Raw genomic sequence first — 17,909 nt, forward strand, 5'->3', positions numbered from 1 at the left:
GACTCTTGCTCTCCGACTCCTTCCCTCTCTCTGACTCTGACCCTCTCACTGCCTCTCTCTCTCTCTCCCTCTCCCTGACTCTCTCTCTCTCTCTCTCTTTCTGAGACTCTTGCCCTCTGACTCCCTGACTCTCTCTCTCTCTCTTTCTGAGACTCTTGCCCTCTGACTCCCTGACTCTCTCTCCCACTCTTCCTCTCTCACTCTGACTCCCCCTCTCTCTGCCTCTCTCTGATTCCCTGTCTCTCTCTCTCTCTCTCTCCGATACCCCCACCCCCTCGATTGCAGGAATCCCGGGATGTTGGGAGGTGAATGAACAGGGACAGACGCCGCCTGGGGGAGGGGGAATCAGTCATTTTTTGCAGGGGAACTTCCAGCGACCGCGGGCGCCGGTGGAACCAGCAGAAGTTTATCGGTGGAATGTTGTTGGGATATTTTATTTTTCCTCCTCTTTCCTGATTCGCACATCGTGTGTGTCGGACGCCGCAGTGCTCACAAGGCGAAGGCTGGTCGGTACCGCGGGTTCGAGTCCCGTCTCTGCATCCCCACCATGACATTACAATGCTGCTTGGATAAGGGAAGTAGCCCGAATACACTCTCCAGCTTTCTCTCCAAAGATTTGGGACTGTAAACCCTCATTGTGCTGCGGTTTTTGTGCGTTCCTGAGAAGCTCCTTCGGTCTCTCCCTCTACTCTGCAAGCTATCGTGATGAACTAGGATTAAATATTTGAATCTATATATAAAAGGAGTAAGATAAGATCTTCAATTCAAATCTTCAGAATCCGCAGAGGATGGAGATAATTTGGGAATTATTATTTATTCTCCAAGCTAATTTTTTTGTCTGTATTTCAGGTAAGAAGCTTTCAGACTGTCCCTGTTCTTAATGTCTCTGATGTTTTTTTAGAAACTGTTCTGGGGTTTAATGAAAAGCAAAAGTTACCCAGGATTGACCAATTAACACAATCCCAATCCGGACTAAACCGAGTCCAGATTGGATCAGGTTTATTTGTGAGATTTGAGATGTAGTTTTCTATCCTTTAAAATATTGTTGGGGGAAATCGCTTCCAGTGGTGTCGGGTTTAGCTCCCATTTTTATCAGGACTAACACTGGATGAAGTAATCTGTTTTAATCCAGATGATCTGAAGGTATTCCCTCATCCCTCACTCATCTCTCCCCCCTCTCCATCTCTCCCCATCTCTCTCCATCCCTCCCTCATCCCTCACTCATCTCTCCCCCCCTCCATCTCTCCCCATCTCTCTCCATCCCTCCCTCATCCCTCACTCATCTCTCCCCCCCTCCATCTCTCCCCATCTCTCTCCATCCCTCCCTCATCCCTCACTCATCTCTCCCCCCTCTCCATCCATTCCACCCCATCCCTCTCCCACACTGTTGCTTTCTGAGTCATTAAAGGTTGCGGGGGGGGGGGGGGTATCAGGGGGCTGATGGGGGTGTCAGGGGGCTGATGGGGAGGGTTCAGGGGGCTGATGGGGGTATCAGGGGGCTGATGGGGGGTATCGGGGGCTGATGGGGGTGTCAGGGGGATGATGGGGGGTTCAGGGGCTGATGGGGGTTCAGGGGGCTGATGGGGGGTATCGGGGCTGTTGGGGTATCAGGGGGCTGATGGGGGGGTTCAGGGGGCTGATGGGGAGGGTTCAGGGGGCTGATAGGGGGTGCAGGGGGCTGATGAGGAGTATCAGGAGGCTGATGGGTATCGGGGGCTGGTGGGGGGTTCAGGGGGCTGATGGGGGGTATCAGGGGCTGTTGGGGTATCAGGGGGCTGATGGGGGGTTCAGGGGGCTGATGGGGAGGGCTCAGGGGGCTGATAGACGGTATCAGGAGGCTGATGGGTATCAGGGGGCTGATGGGGTGTTCAGGGGGCTGATGGGGTGATTCAGGGGGCTTATAGGGTATCGGGGGCTGATGGGCGGTTTCAGGGGGCTGATGGGGAGGGTTCAGGGGGCTGATGGGCGGTTTCAGGGGGCTGATGGGGAGGGTTCAGGGGGCTGATGGGGGTTTCAGGGGGCTGATGGGGGGTATCAGGAGCTGATGGGGCTATCAGGGGGGTGATGGGGGGTTCAGGGGGCTGATGGGGGGGTTCAGGGGGCTTATAGGGTATCGGGGGCTGATGGGGGTATCAGGAGGCTGATGGGTATCGGGGGCTGATGGGGGTTCAGGGGGCTGATGGAGGGGTTCAGGCGTCTGATGGGGGTATCAGTGGGCTGATGGGGGATTCAGGGCTGATGGGGGTTCAGGGGGCTGATGGGGGGTATCGGGGGCTGTTGTGGTATCAGGGGGCTGATGGGGAGGGTTCAGGGGACTGATGGGGGGTTCAGGGGGCTGATGGGAAGTTCAGGGGGCTGATGGGGGGGTTCAGGGGGCTAATGGGGGGTTCAGGGGGCTTATAGGGTATCGGGGGCTGATGGGGGGTATCAGGAGGCTGATGGGTATCAGGGGGCTGGTGGGGGGTTCAGGGGACTGATGGGGGGTATCAGGGGCTGTTGGGGTATCAGGGGGCTGATGGGGGGTTCAGGGGGCTGATGGAGAGGGTTCAGGGGGCTGATGGGGGGTCTCAAGGGTCTGATGGGGGGATCGGGGGCTGATGGGGGGATCAGGGGGCTGATGGGGAGGGTTCAGGGCGCTGATGGGGGGATCAGGGGGCTGATGGAGGGATCGGGGGCTGATGTGTTCAGGGGGCTGATGGAGGGTTCAGGGGGCTGATGGGGGGGGTTCAGGGGGCTGATGCGTGTATCAGGGGCTGATGAGGGGTTCAGGGGACTGATGGGTTCAGTGGGCTGATGGGGGGGCTCCGGGTGCTGATGGGGGGTTCAGGGGGCTGATGGGAGGGGTATCAGGGGGCTGATTGGGAGAGGGACAGGGGGCTGATGGGGAGAGGGACAGGGGGCTGATGGGGGTATCAGGGGGCTGATTGGGAGGGGACTGGGGATTGGGAAGGGGTGATCAGGAGAAACTGAAAACAGATCGTTTAAATGGGCGGCCAGTTAATGCACAACATTCTTCCCACTCCTGGGATTAAAAGCCCAGATCAAATCATTCCGAGGACAAGATTTCGTTTCTTCTCCCAGCCTGTTCGATCTGGCACATCAATCCCAGCAGAGAAATCGTGCCGCAGAAACCGCCTCCCAAACCTGTGGCAGAGATTATTCCATTTCCAAAATACAGCCCAGATATACTCGTGTGTGTGTGTGTGAGCGTGTGTACATGTATCTGTATGAGGGTGTGTGTCTGTGTGTTTGAATCTGTGCCTGAGTGTATGTACGGACGGTATATCTGTTAGTGTACATGTCTGTGCAGATGTGCGTGTCAGTGGAGTAGTCTGAGTCTATGGATGTGAATATGATTCTGAGTGAGGGTGTGTGTGTTAGTGTCTATACATGTGTGCGTCCCTGTAAGTAAATGTGAGTGTGTGCATGTGTGTGTTAGTGTATATGCCTGTGTGCAAGTGTGTGCTTGCGGATGTATGTGAATGTGAGTGTAAGCATGTGTGTGAACGTGAGTGTGATTGAGAATGTGTGTGAGAGTGTGTGCGAGTGACTGTGCGTGCGAGTGACTGAGTGTGTGTGACTGAGTATGTGAGTGACTGAGTATGTGAGTGATTGAGTGTGTGAGAGTAAGTGACTGAGTATGTGAGTGACTGAGTGTGTGAGTAAGTGACTGAGTGTGTGAGTAAGTGACTGAGTATAAGTGACTGAGTGTGAGTGAGAGAGTGTGTGAAGCAGGCGAAACAATCCCTCCTCTGATCAGTTCACTATTTAATTTCTGCCACTTTCTCCACACCCTCTAACACCCCTTTAAATCATTCTAAACATATTTGAATGTCTTGGATAAAACTGCACCAGTTTTTTTTTAATTGATCACTTGCATCAGGAGCTGAGTCTGTTTAAAAGATTGACAACCGGAACATTTTTTTTTAAATCGTTAATGCCCACGAGTTGAAACACCAATTCCTATGAATTAGATTTATAAGCCGCCCTGCAATATTCTATTTCCAATGACTAGTTGTCTTGTGGAGAGGTCTGGAGACAAATAGACAGGGAGAGCGAGAGGGGGAAAGTGAGGGGTTGGGGGGGCTGTTGAACTACAGCTGTTGGTGATTGTAGGAAGACTATCAACATCTCGCCTTGTTCATTCAGCCTTCCTCAGTTCAGATGTTCCCCTGTGATCACAGAGAGAAACTCGACCCACTTAGAGATCCGGCATCAACCCACTGCCCAGAACCTTCCACATTATTGACCACATCACTTCTCACCATCAACACAAAATTCGCATTGCCCCAAAATATTGACACCTCCCTCAGTAAAGTCGAACAACACCCAACGTCACCACCCCGCCCCCCCCCCCCCCAAAAAAAAAGAAGCTGGGAAGATTCCACTTTGTAGCGATGAAGAAAACATTTGTTAATCATGGGCGAGAGTGTGAGAAGATCCCAGGCCAAGAGGAGGCAGCAATGACTGTCCTGGAGTGACACATGACCGCTTCAAACAGACATCAATCGATCCCTCAGTAAATTGACCGGAAAATCCCAACACACTCATTCCGAAAACACGAAAAAGCCTGAACACATTAATGTGGCTGAAGGATTAAATTCTTAATGTTTTGGCCCCGCTCCCTTGAATCTCATTGCAGTCTTCCAGTAACACGTAATCAATCAAACCAGCAACTCGACAAACATGTACTTTAGTAATTAGTGACGAATATGCTCATTTAAATCAGCAATTCACCCTAACCAGAGATGAATACAATAATTTAAATCAATTACTCTCTCTAACCAGTGACTAATATATATTTCAGTAACTGACACTGAACAGTGATTGATATAATGATTTATTTCACTAACACACTCCGAGTGATTAAAATGGATGTATTACAATAACACCTTAAACTAACCAGTGATGAATACCATGATTTATTTCAGAAATTCACTCTAACCAGTGATTAACATAATTATGTATTTCAGCAACTCAGACTACCTAATGATTAAATAATTTATTTCAGTGATGCATTCTAATCAATGATTAATATAATACTGTATTTGAGAAACTCTTCACTCTAACGAGTAATAAATATATTAATCTATTTCAATAATTCACTTTAACCAATAATTAATGTAATAATGCATTTCAGTAACTCTAACCAGTGGTTAGTGTAATAATATACTGCAGTAACCTGTTGTAAACAGTGATTAACATAATTTGGATTTTTGTAACCAATGCTAACCAGTGAATAATGTGATTAATAGAATCATGTATTTCAGTAATTCACCCTAACCAATGGTTAATGTAACAATGTATTTTGATAATTTAGTCCAGCTAGTGATTAATACAACAATTTTTATCAGTAACTCTCGTGGACATGTGATCATAGTTATCAGTCTCCCCCACCCACCCAACCCCCACCCTAATCAATGATTAATAGGATAATGTCTTTCAGTCATTCATTCTAACCACTAACTAATGTAACATTAACATTTGCTGGGTAGTACAGAACTTGGGAGCCAAAAGTTCCCTGTCGCTTTCTCCATGGTAATGCCTCAGCCAATGAGAGATGACTTTCAGTACTTCATTCCAAATACTAAAATAATGTCTTCCAGCAACTCACACTAACTAGTGATGATTATAGCAATTTATTTCAGTAACCTCACTCTAACTAGTGATTAATATATTAATGCATCACAGAAACACACTTTTACTGGTGATTAATATAATTTATTTCAGTAACTCATGATTAAAATAATAATTAGTTTCAGTAACTCACACTAACCAGTGATTAATATAACAATTTATTTTGGTAACTTACGCTAATCAGTGATTAAAATAATGGTGTGTTTCAGTAACTCCTTGTTACTTCCAGCAGTTGGTATCCACAGAATGAATCTGCGAATTCTGCCCATTGTTCCAATGCTAGTTCTCTGAAAATCCTAACCAACTTATCCCACTTCTCACTCTTTTCCCATAACCTTGTAATCGTTTACTTTTTCAAGTGTTTAACCAATTCTCTTTAAAAGTTACTGTTTAATTTGCTTCCACTTTCCTTTCAGGTAGTGATTTCCAGATCACGGCACCTTCCTATGTAAACACGTCCTCAATTGCCAACTGGCTCATTTTCCAATTCTCTTAAATCTGTGCCCTCTGTTTACCAATTCCAATGCCACTGAACTTACTTTTGCTTCTTTATTCAATTAAAACCCTTCATGGCTTTGAACGCCTCTATTAAATTTCCTCTTAACCTTCTTTGATCAAATGTGAACAATCACAATCCCGAGCTTCTCCAATCACTCATCTCTCTGATAGCATTCATGTAAATCTCCTCCACATCCTTCCCATCCATGCCTGTCATATCCTTCCTATAGCATGGTACTCAAAGTGAGCATTGTACTCCCATTGGGGGCGAAGCAGTGATTGATACATTTGTCTCCTATATACTAATTTACTATTGTTGTGGTCACTTTGACAAACGGACCACAGGAGTCTCAGGTACAGGTCACGATCGTTTATTCGAGCGATTACAAGGGGAGAACCATCTCAATGTAGCTTGAGATAGCACTTTGCTAAATTACAAGTGTTCAACATATTTCTACATTTTTGGTCACGTACAAGAACAGTTTCCAGATTCCAATCTCATCAACATATAGCTTTACATTAAACAGATATCTCTGGTAACAGGTACATGCATCGTATGTCCTTATTTTTTCACCCAGGTAGCGACCTTCCCTCCTACCTAAACTAGGACCATCTGTTCTTCCCCTATCTGTTGAAGAGCACACTTAGTTGTTTTTGCCATCCCCTGACTCCAGTCCGGCTCCCAAGGCCTTTCTGTTGTTTGCAGGCCCTAAGGCTGTGCAAGTTCATCTGGTAATCTTTAACTGTTAATGTGCTTGGAGATTTTAAGTAATTCATTCCCCTTCAATAAGTTCTTACTGTACCCCTATATTCCCCCCATCACTATCTACTAACTTCTGCCAACTGTTGGGAACATCCAGGAGTTGATATAGAAACTGGTTTCTGCTGAGATGGACTCCAGACCAACAAGTCACAACCTTAAAATTAAGGGGTTAGATCGTAATGCCTGGCAGCTTCTTCCACTCTCTGAAGGGTCACTAACCAGAGGATCCAGGTTTAAGATCATCGGCAAAAGAACCCTGAGGTTTTTTTTTTAAACGCACTGAATTACGATCTGGAGTGCGCTGCCTGAAAGGGCGGTAGAAGCAGATTCAATAGTAACACTCAAAATGGAGTTGGATAAATACTTGAAGGGGAAAAGTGTTTGCGGGGAAAGGATAGAGGAGTGGATCTGATTGGATAGCTCTACCGAAGAGCTGGCTCAGGTATGAGGGGCTGAATAGCCTCCTCCTGTTCCTATGCAACCACACCCCCTACTCCTACCAGATGCTCTAATTCCCATTATCAGCCTTTAATGCAGAGTTCAACTATCACTGACTCCTGTCAGTATTCAGCTTGTTCTTATATAAAGCATGATTTTTAAAAATGTGCATTGGTTTTTCTCACCCACATTTTATTAATCAAAGGGATTCTTTCTCCTCCTCTCCTTCCTCCCTTATATAATAATTAAGGGTTTCATATTGCAATGGAAGAAAGGGCAGGAACAGAGTGGAATTGCTGCTCTGGGAGCGTGTGATCAGGGAACCATTGTCTCCATCTGTTGTCACAGAGAACTGATCTCTGCCTCATTTTCTCACCATATTTGTGAAAATGTCAAGTGTCAATGCTGGGACGAATCATAATTTATTAACGAGATTATTCCACATCACAGAATCCTCCCTCTTAGGTTCAAGGGTTAAGAATCAAGGCAATGAGATTAACCCCTCCCTCCCCAAAGGGAAAACATTTGCAGGACTATGGGGAAATGGCGGAAGTGGGGGTAGTGGCACCAACCGAGTTGGTCTTGTAGAGAACTGGCATGGACATGTTAGGCCAAATGGCCTCCTTCTGGGCTGTAACCATTCTATGATCTTGTGATTCTCAATGAATAAATGGAACAAAAGACTTGCATTTCTCTAGCACCTTGCATGACCTCGTGGTGTCCCTCAGTGCTTTACAGCCAGTGACAGACTTTTGGAAGTCACTTTTTGATGCAGCAAACATGACAGTCAATTTACACACAGCAAGATCCCACAAACAGCAATGTAATAATGTGCAGATACATCTGTTTTAGTGGTGTTGGTTCAGGGATGAATGTTGGTCAGGACGCCGGGGGACAATTCACCTGCTTCACATCTAAATGATGTCAGGGGGTCGTTAATCACAACCTGAGAGGGTAGATGGGGCCACAGCAGTTTCAACATCCCCTTCCTCTCTCCAAAGGCTTGGGTGGAGTCCTACTAGGAGTTGCCAAGCCTCCAGGATTGGCCTGGATTCTCCAGGAATATATTCATCTATTACTTTTACATCGAATCCTTCTGTTTATCAGCTGCAAAAAATATTGTTGAAGAAGGGGGGGGGGGGGAGCAAACCCTTCAGTCAAAAACTATCCAATCAGGGAATGAAGAGTGCTTGCCTTCTGACTGGCTTTTGGAGATGCTGTGTTGTGAGGATTGATGGGTCAGGTGACCAATGGTTGCAGCTTGGGGGAGGGGCAGCTGAAAGCAGGAGGTCATGTGATTCAGCCTCTAGGACTTTGCCCAACCAGAGTTGGCAACTCTGCAATGCACGGGGTGAAGCTGGTAGTTCCCAGAAGTGGACCCTTTCCACTGGGATTTTAACCTCACCCAACGGCCAGGCACATGCCTTCATTGTGGCAGATGTTCCTATACGGTGACCAGGGTAGAGGGAGTCCTCAGTAACATGAAGGCTAGCTCGATGGAGCACAGATTGGGCAGAGTATATAGCTCAGGAATTTGGTGAGCGAAGGAATCCTAGGTGTTTTAAGGATTTGTCTCTTTGTAGAACCTAGTCAAGTGTTGAATTTTGCTTTTAACTTTAACTTTAAATTGCAATTTCTTTTGGGTGTTAGCCCCTGGTAAACAAGTTGGCTGCTCGTGGCAGCTGCAGAGTTAGTTAATTAGGTGGCAAGTTCGGACTGCTTTCTGAGTCAGTGGGGCCTGACCTGGGTCGTTGTATAGATGCAGAAGGATTTCGCTCACTCAGTCACACAGTGAACAATGGGAGACCAGCCCAACAGGTACCACCTTGACAGGGTACTGAACTTGGAAATTCGCTGAGTGAGGAAAGAAGTGTTGCTCTGGTCTTTTATAGAAGAAACAGTGGCCTGGGAGAGGGCGGGTGGCACAGAGAGACCTGAGAGCTGAAGTCCAGGGGCATTAGTTAGGTAAACAAGCAAGTGATTGATTGGTGATATTTTATGGCTTGTCTTTTACACTGAACTGGGGTTTAACTCGTACCCATGGTGATATAAGTACCGCATTAAATTTATAGCTTAGCTAACTAAACTACTTAACATGACTACAAATGAATGTTGAGTAACATTTCTATACTTGAAGCACCAACTAAAGAATGTCCTCATCATCAATCCCTCGAAAGGATGATGCCCGCCAGGCTTCATGATGTGTCTGCCCTCAGGTCATTAAGCAGTGAGAACAAGAGTTGCCCTGAGGAAGGGAGGTTCTCGAGCTTGAGTTCTGCTCCCTCTCTCTTTCTGCTCTTGTCACTTGTCCACAGCGGAGTTTATGCAGTCAGTTTCCAACTGTGATGTGCCTTGGTGGATGAGGCCCTGTCATATGACAAGATTTGTAGCAAGTTCCTCCCAACGACCAATGTCAATCCGTCCCCTTTTCAATGAGGCCTTCAGAGTGTCCTTAAAAAGTTTTCTCTGTCCTCCTTGAGATTAGGTGCTTTCTTTAACTTGTGAAAAGAGGACCTGCTACAGTAGCTGTTATTTGGCATGTGATGCAACAAATATAACAGGGCAGGTGATGTGTTGCAGCTGCAGCATGTGGGAAACTGGTGGACAGTGTGACCCACAGCAGCCACATCTGCAGCATGTGGGGGCTGGTGGACACTGTGTGACCCACAGCAGCCACATCTGCAGCATGTGGGGGCTGGTGGACACTGCGTGACCCGCAGCAGCCACATCTGCAGCAAGTATCTGGTGGACACTGCGTGACCCACAGCAGCCACATCTGCAGCAAGTATCTGCGCCTCAAGGGGCTTCAGCTGGAGCCCTGGACACTTTGTTCCAGGAGGAAGCCATATCGCTTAGGCTAGGTACTTCAGATTTAGTGATCAGGGACAGGATGGTGTGACTGTGAGTGTGGCAGGTATGGAGAATCTAGAAGGTAGCAATGGAGGAGTCTGGGCCCTTGTAATCATTCAAGAGGTTTAATGTTCTTGCAGCTTGTGTGGACTAGAACAGGGACTACAGAAAGGATGAGCAAACTGACCACAGCATCATGGTGCAGGGGGCCAATCGAGCGAGGGAAGCAAAAAGGAATGTGGTTATAGTAGGGGACAGTAAGTATAATTAGAGGGATAGATACTGTTCTCTGCAGCCATGAATGTGAGTTCCGAAGGCTGTGTTGCCTGCTTGGTGCCAGGGTTAAGCACATCTCCTCAGGGCTAGAGAGGAACTTGCATAGGGAGGGGAAGAATCCAGTTATTGTTGTCCACATGGGTACCAACGACATAGGTAGGACTAAGAAAAAGGTTCTGCTGATGAAGAATGAGCAGCTAGGGACTGAATTATAAAGCAGAACCACAAAGGTGATAATCTCTGGATTATTTCCTGAACCATAAGCAAATTGGCATAAGGTAAATAAGATTAGAGTTGAATGCATGGCTCAGACTGTTGTTGGAGAAATGGGTTTTGATTCATGGGGCACTGGCACCAGTACTAGGGAAAGAGGGAGCTGTACCATTGGGAAGTGCTTCACTTGAGCAGCACTGGGACCAGTGTCCTAGCGAACCCTATAACTAGGGCTGTAGAGGGGGCTTTAAACCAAATAGTGGGGTGGGTGGGGAAGGGTTCATGTGCAGACAGATTTAGAAAGCTAATGAGAACGAACAAGGCAATAATACAGGGTGGCATCAGAGGGAATGATAACCAGGGTGTGATTAGAATGTGCCAGCAAAAAGGTTAGGGTAGGAATAAATGATAAAAGGAAAGAATTAAAGGCTCTTTACTTGAATGCACATAGCATTCGTAACAAGATGGGTCAATTGATAGAACAAATGATAATAAATGAATATGATATAGCCATTACAGAGGCATGGGCCGGGAGTTTCCAGCCCCATTGTGGAGGGATCCGCCCTGGGAGACTCAAAGGCCCAGTCAAGAGTCTATTGACGTTCAGTGGGACCAGGCGATCCCAGCAGAGTGCAAGGCCGGAAAACCCAACCCATGGTTGCAAAGTGACCATGACTGGGAACTGAATATTCAATTTGCCACAAATGCTTACTGCACAAGATAGGAGCTCATGGTGTTTGGGGATGATATACTGGCACGGATACAGGGCTGGCTAGTGAGCAGGAATCAGTCAGGATAGATGGGTCATTTTCAGCTTGGTGAACTATAATGAATATAATTTGGTGCTGGTGCCTCAACTATTTACAGTTCTATATTAATGACTTGGATGAAGGGACCAATTATATTGTAGGCAAATTTGCTGAAGATACAAACATAGGTAGTGAGGAGGATACAAAGAGTCTGCAAAGGGATGTAGATAGGGTAAGTGAATGGGCAAAATGTTGCCAGATGAAGTATGATGTGTGAAAATGGGGTTGTCCATCTTGGCAGGAAGAATAGAAAAATAGATATTATTTAAATGGAGAGAGGCTAAAGGATGCTGTGGTACAGAGGGATCTGGGTGTCCTTGTACATGAATCATGCAAAGTTAGCATGCAGCTACAGCAAGTAATTAGGAAGGCAAATGGAAGTTGGCCTTTATTGCAAGGGGGATGGAGTGTAAAAGTAGGGAAATCTTGCCCTCACTATCTCTGTAATCTCCTCCAGATTCACAATGCTGTGTGACCTCTGTGCGCATCTCATTCTCTAATTCTGGCCTCAGTCCTGATTTTAATCACTCCACCATTGATGGCTCTGCTTTCAGCTGCCTAGGCTCAAAGCTCTGCAATTCCCTTCCTCCCTCCCTAAGCCTCTCCCCTGCTCCATCTCTCTTTCCTCCTTTGAGGCGCTTCTTAAAACTGACCTCCAACCTCACCTGTCCTTATATCTCACCACTACCTTCCCAAGGGCAATTCAGGATGGGCAATAAGAACATAAGAACTAGGAGCAGGAGTAGACAATTCAGCCCCTCGAGCCTGCCCCGCCATCAATACGATCATGGCTGATCTCATTTCGGCTTCAACTCCAATTTCCCGCCCTCTCCCCATAACCTTTCAACCCGTTACTAATTAAAAATCTGTCTATCTCCTCCTTAAATTTATTCAGTGTCCCGGCATCCACTGCAGTCTGAGGCAGTGAATTCCAAAGATTCACGACCCTTTGAGAAAAGTAATTCCTCCTCATCTCTGATTTAAATCTACCTCCCCTTAGCCTAAAACTATGGCCTCTCATTCTAGAATGTCCCACAAGGGGAAACATCTGCTCCACGTCTACTTTGTCTATCCCCTTTAGCATCTTATATACCTCAATTAGATCTCCTCTCATCCTTCTAAACTCTAGCCAGTATAGGCTTAAACTGCTCAATCTCTCCTCACAAGACAAGCCCCACATCTCTGGAATCAATCCAGTGAACCTCCTCTGAACCGCCTCCAGTGCAGCTACATCCTTCCTCAAGTAAGGGGACCAAAACTGTGCCCAGTACTCCAGGTGCGGTCTCACCAATGCCTTATACAGTTGCAACAATACTTCTCTATTTTTATACTCTATTCCTTTAGCAATAAATGCCAAAATTCCATTGGCCTTCCTTATTACCTGCTGTACCTGCATACTAGCTTTCAGCGATTCATGCACGAAGACACCCAGATCCCTCTGCACTGAAGCATTCTGAAGTTTCTCCCCATTTAAATAATAAGTCGCCTTTTTATTCTTTCGACCAAAATGGATAACCTCACACTTATCCATGTTAAACTCCATCTGCCACATTTTGGCCTATTCATCTAACCTGTCCATATCCATTTGTAAATTTCTTATTTCTTCATTGCAACTTACTTCCCCACCTATTTTGGTGTCATCTGCAAATTTAGCTATAGTACCTTCTATCCCTGAATCCAAGTCATTAATATAGATTGTAAATAGCTGGGGCCCAAGGACTGAACCCTGTGATACCCCACTAGTTACACCTTGCCATCCAGAAAAAGACCCATTTATCCTGGCTCTCTGCTTTCTGTTGGTTAGCCGATCCTCTATCCAAGCTAATATATTACCCCAAACTCCATGTGACCTTATCTTGTGTATTAATCTTTTGCGCAGCACCTTATCAAAGGCCTTCTGGAAGTCCAGATATACTACATCTACAGGATCCCATTATCCATTTTGCTTGTTACACCTTCAAAGAACTCTAGCAAATTAGTCAAACACAATTTACTCTTCATAAAACCATGCTGACTCTGATGGATTGCATTTTGACTTTCCAAATGCCCCATTACTACTTCCTTAATAATGGATTCCAACAATTTCCCAACGACAGATATTAAACTAACTGGTCTAAAGTTTCCTACTTTCTGCCTCCCCCGCTTTTTGAATAAGGGTATTATATTAACAATTTTCCAATCCACTGGAACCTTTCCAGAACCCAGGGAATTTTGGAATATTATAGACAATGCATCCACTATCTCCGCTTTAAGACCCTGGGATGTAGGCCATCAGGTCCTGGGGACTTGTCACCCTTTAATCCCAGTAGTTTGCTCAGTACTTTTTCTCTAGTGTTGGTGAGTGTTCTAAGTTCCTCCTTCTCTATATCCTCTGCACTACCTGTTACAATTGGGGTGGCACTAGTGTCCTCCACCGTGAAAACTGAGGCAAAATATTGATTAAGCATCTCTGCCATTTCTGTGTTCCCCACTATTAACTCCCCAGTCTCATCCTCCAAGGGACAAACATTCACTTTAGCTACTCTCTTTTCTTTTATATACTTGTAAAAGCTTTTGCTATCAGTTTTTACATTTTGCACTAGTTTTCTTTCATAATTCACCTTTGCTCTTTTTACTATTTTTTTTAGTAACCCTTTATTGATCTTTAAAAATTTCCCAGTCTTCCAGCCTGCCACTGACCTTTGCAATTTGGTATGCCTTAGTTGTTGCCTTTATGTTATCTTTAACGTCCTTGCTTAGCCATGGATGCTTTTCCCCCTCTTACCATCTTTCTTCCTCATTGGGATATATTTTACTTGGGAGGAATTGAATATCTCCTTAAATATCTGCCACTGTTCATCACGAGGACACCCAAGATGACTTGTAGTCATCCTGCCCAGTCCACTAGGGCCAAATCTGCCCTCATGCCTATGTAGTTACCTTTGTTTAACTCTAGAATATTAGTGCGGGACTCAAATTTCTCATTCTCAAACTGAACTTGAAACTCTAGCATGCTATGCTCACTCTTCCCTAGAGGATCCTTTACTATGATAAATGCTGGCCCAGCCAATGACACCCGCATCCCATGTACAAATAAAAAATAAAACCTTGTTTATTGTGACCTGGCACACTGAACTTCCTTTTCTTCAGCCAGCTGGTTGATTTTGGAGATACAAGCCTGACAGCAAATATGCCTCAGATGCCTTTCATCTACTTACTCTCGTCTCACAGATGATCTCTCTCTCTTTCTCAATCCAACATCCAAATTCTCTGCTGCAACCTTTTTCTCATCATCCTGTTTATTGTCAACACTATGGTCAAAACTCAGGATCATGCCCGCACTGGTCCTGAGTTACTAACTATCCCATCCCCCCCACTCTTCCCCCCACCACCCCCCCAAACAGTATAACATATTTTCCAAAGTTCCTTCTTCAATCTTCCTTCCCACTGACAGTGTTATTAAACATCTCATGCATGCCATACCTAAATCTCCAGACACCAATTGCTGGATGCCTTCTTGAGCCACTGCAGTCCATGTGGTGTAGGTACACCCACAGTGCTGTTAGGGAAGGAGTTCCCAGGATTTTGACCCAGCGACAGGCGAGGAACGGCGATAATGGTCATGGTTATGATTGGAATTTTACAGGAACTATGAGGTGTGAGGGTTTTGTCAAGGAGAAATTACCCCAAAAGATGCTTAACAGAGACAATGAATCCATGGGGCCCATTGGTCCTCTGATTATCTGGTTTGCGTGGCCACTTTTGTGGGTGATCCTTGATTGTAAGCGTATGCAGACTGTTCAGCAATCGGGGGCATCACAGCTCAGCCAAATCCTTTCTTTAGTTGACAGCTTTTGACATGGAGGGGCATGGGTGAGACTGCTAGACTGGGTCAGGGTGGTATTGGGCAGAACACTCCCTCAGTTGATTGGACAGGAGATGAACTCCACCCTGAGAATTGAAGGCAGGATCCAAAATGACATTGAACTTAAACCTGGGAATCTGCAGAGCTGCTGCTGCTGTGAAATATACATTTCACTGTCCATTCCGAGATTGCACTGATTTTTTGAAGTTTTATAAGTTTTCTTTATCTCAATGGGAAAATGATGATGGTATAAATGATTAAAATGCAGCAAGAGGACATTTTGTGGTCATTTCTTCAGCAGCAGAAGGGCACTCCACTGAGGATTCTGCTGCTGCACTCATTTAGATTCTGTACGAGAGGGGAGAGCAGAGGTCTCACACCATCTCCTGCTGAGAACAGCTCCATTTGGCCTACCTGGCAATTGCTGTCCGGAGGCTTAGGTATAGGTCAGGTGTTAGTGTCAGATATAAAACCCAGAGTGGATTAATACACAACAGCAAATTTGAGATGCAAGCAATGATTTAATTCAATGTGCAACACAGTGATGCATGTTTCGCTCCCTGTAATTAGCAGCTCGTTAGCAGAATGTGAGACTTTGAAATGTGTGAACGCTGGAAGGTGGTGTTTGTCAGTGGATTGTTAATTATGGAGAAAAATGGGAGTTGCCCTACTTTTTTATTAAAGAGTAATTTTGATATAATGTTGCCTCTTTAAAACTCCTCGACATTTATAAAAGGCTTTGTGTATTAAGGTACATTCCCTTGAAAGGGAAAGGTGTGGCAAACAAACATAGAGGTCCCTAGATGACAAAGGAGATAGAAATTAAGATAAAGAAGAAAAAGTGTGCTTACGACAGATGTCAAGTAGAAAATACAACCGAGAGCCAGGCTGAAAATAAAAGGTTCAGAGGGAAGGTTAAAAAGCAAATAAAAGAAACAAGAGGGAGTATGAAAAGAGGCTGGCAGTTAACATAAATGGGAATCCCAAAGTCTTCTACAGGTACATAAATAATAAAAGGGTGGTCAAAGAGGAGTAGGGATGATGAGGGACTGTGTCAATAACAACAACATGCATTGATATAGTGCCTTTAATGGTAGTAAAACATCACCAGGTACACCACAGAAGCATCATCAAATTGAATTTGACACTGAGTAAGGAGATTTAGGACTGGTTGAAAAAATTGGGTGTCTAAATCAGGCTGGTATATAACAGATGGGTAATACATGGCGACAGTTAATTGGCAAGTATATATCAAACAGGTTAATTGACAGCGAGAGTTAATTGGCGGGTATATATCAGACAGGTTAATAGACAGTGAGAGTTAATTGGCGAATATATATCAGACAGGTTAATAGACAGTGAGAGTTAATTGGCGAATATATATCAGACAGGTTAATAGACAGTAAGAGTTAATTGGCAGGTATATATCAGACAGGTTAATAGACAGTGAAAGTTAATTGGCAGGTATATATCAGACAGGTTAATAGATGGCGAGAGTTAATTGGCCAATTTAAATTAGTGGCCAATCCGATTTGTCAGTTTCCCATTGGACGCGTAAGATTAAAATAATCACAACATCTATGGTGTTACCCAGTGACTTACAGAGAGACACAAGTGTGATACTTTAGTGTGAAATTAATCTTGACTATCCTGCTGGAAGGATTGACCTGTTTAAAGTGTTTGTGTGTGTGTGGAAATTGTCACTGTGGTTTCTCCACATTTGTCTCAGAACCATCAGTTCCCACCTTGACCTTTCAATGTCTCCACCCTCACTCCTTCAACTCCTTTATCTTTGAATGGAACAGGCAGGAGGAGGCCATTCAGCCTTTCGTTCGATCCTGTTCCACTATTCAATCAGCTCTTTGCTGTTCTGCGCCTTCAGTCTATTTTTCTGCCTTTGCTCTGTGTCCTTGATACACTTAGCTAATGAAAAACATGGAATTTCACTGTCAGATCTCAACAACAGCAATGAAAAAATTGGATTGATATAGCGTCATTAACATTGCAAAACGTTCCAAAATGCTTCACAGGGGAATTAAGAAATAAAAATTTGACACTGAGCCACATTAGGAGAAGATATTTAGTCAGGTGACCAAAAGCTTGGTCAAAGGGGTCGGTTTTAAGGAGCATCTTAAAGGAGGAAAGCAAGGTAGAGAAGCGGAGAGATGCAGGAAGGAAATTCCAGAGCTCAGCGCCCAAGCAGCTGAAAGTACTCCCACTGATGGCGCAATGATTAAGATTGGGAATGCTCAAAGGATCAGAATTAGAAGAGTTCAGAGATCTTGGAGGGTTATTGGGTGGAGGGGATGATAGGGAATGGTGAGGCCATGGAGGGATTTAAAAACTAGGATGAGAATTCTAAAATGACAGCGTGGTTTAACCAGGAGCCAGTGAAGATCAACTCCATTACTGATGGAAGAGGAAAGAAAAAATCAAGTTCACAGCCAATGAAGTATTTTTAACGTAGAAAAAGTGGCAGCTAAGTTGCGCACAGCAAGATCCCACAAACGGCTGTATGATAAATGACCAATTCATCTCTATTGATGAATGTTGATAGAGGGATGAATGTTGGCCCAGGACA

General features: G+C 45.1%; 1 protein-coding gene across 1 annotated transcript in view; it reads left to right on the forward strand.

Moving 5' to 3' along the window:
- Window positions 1-215: 215 nt before the first annotated feature.
- Window positions 216-17,909, forward strand: part of LOC121293687 (carbonic anhydrase-related protein 10) — a 468,778-nt gene continuing 451,084 nt past the window's right edge. The window contains exon 1 of the mRNA XM_041216856.1: window positions 216-849. Within this exon, the coding sequence (XP_041072790.1) occupies window positions 789-849 (61 nt within the window). The 5' untranslated portion in view covers window positions 216-788. The remainder of the gene's footprint in view (window positions 850-17,909) is intronic.

The sequence above is a fragment of the Carcharodon carcharias genome, chromosome 22 (genome assembly GCF_017639515.1).
Source record: "Carcharodon carcharias isolate sCarCar2 chromosome 22, sCarCar2.pri, whole genome shotgun sequence".
In the NCBI taxonomy this organism is placed as follows: domain Eukaryota; kingdom Metazoa; phylum Chordata; class Chondrichthyes; order Lamniformes; family Lamnidae; genus Carcharodon; species Carcharodon carcharias.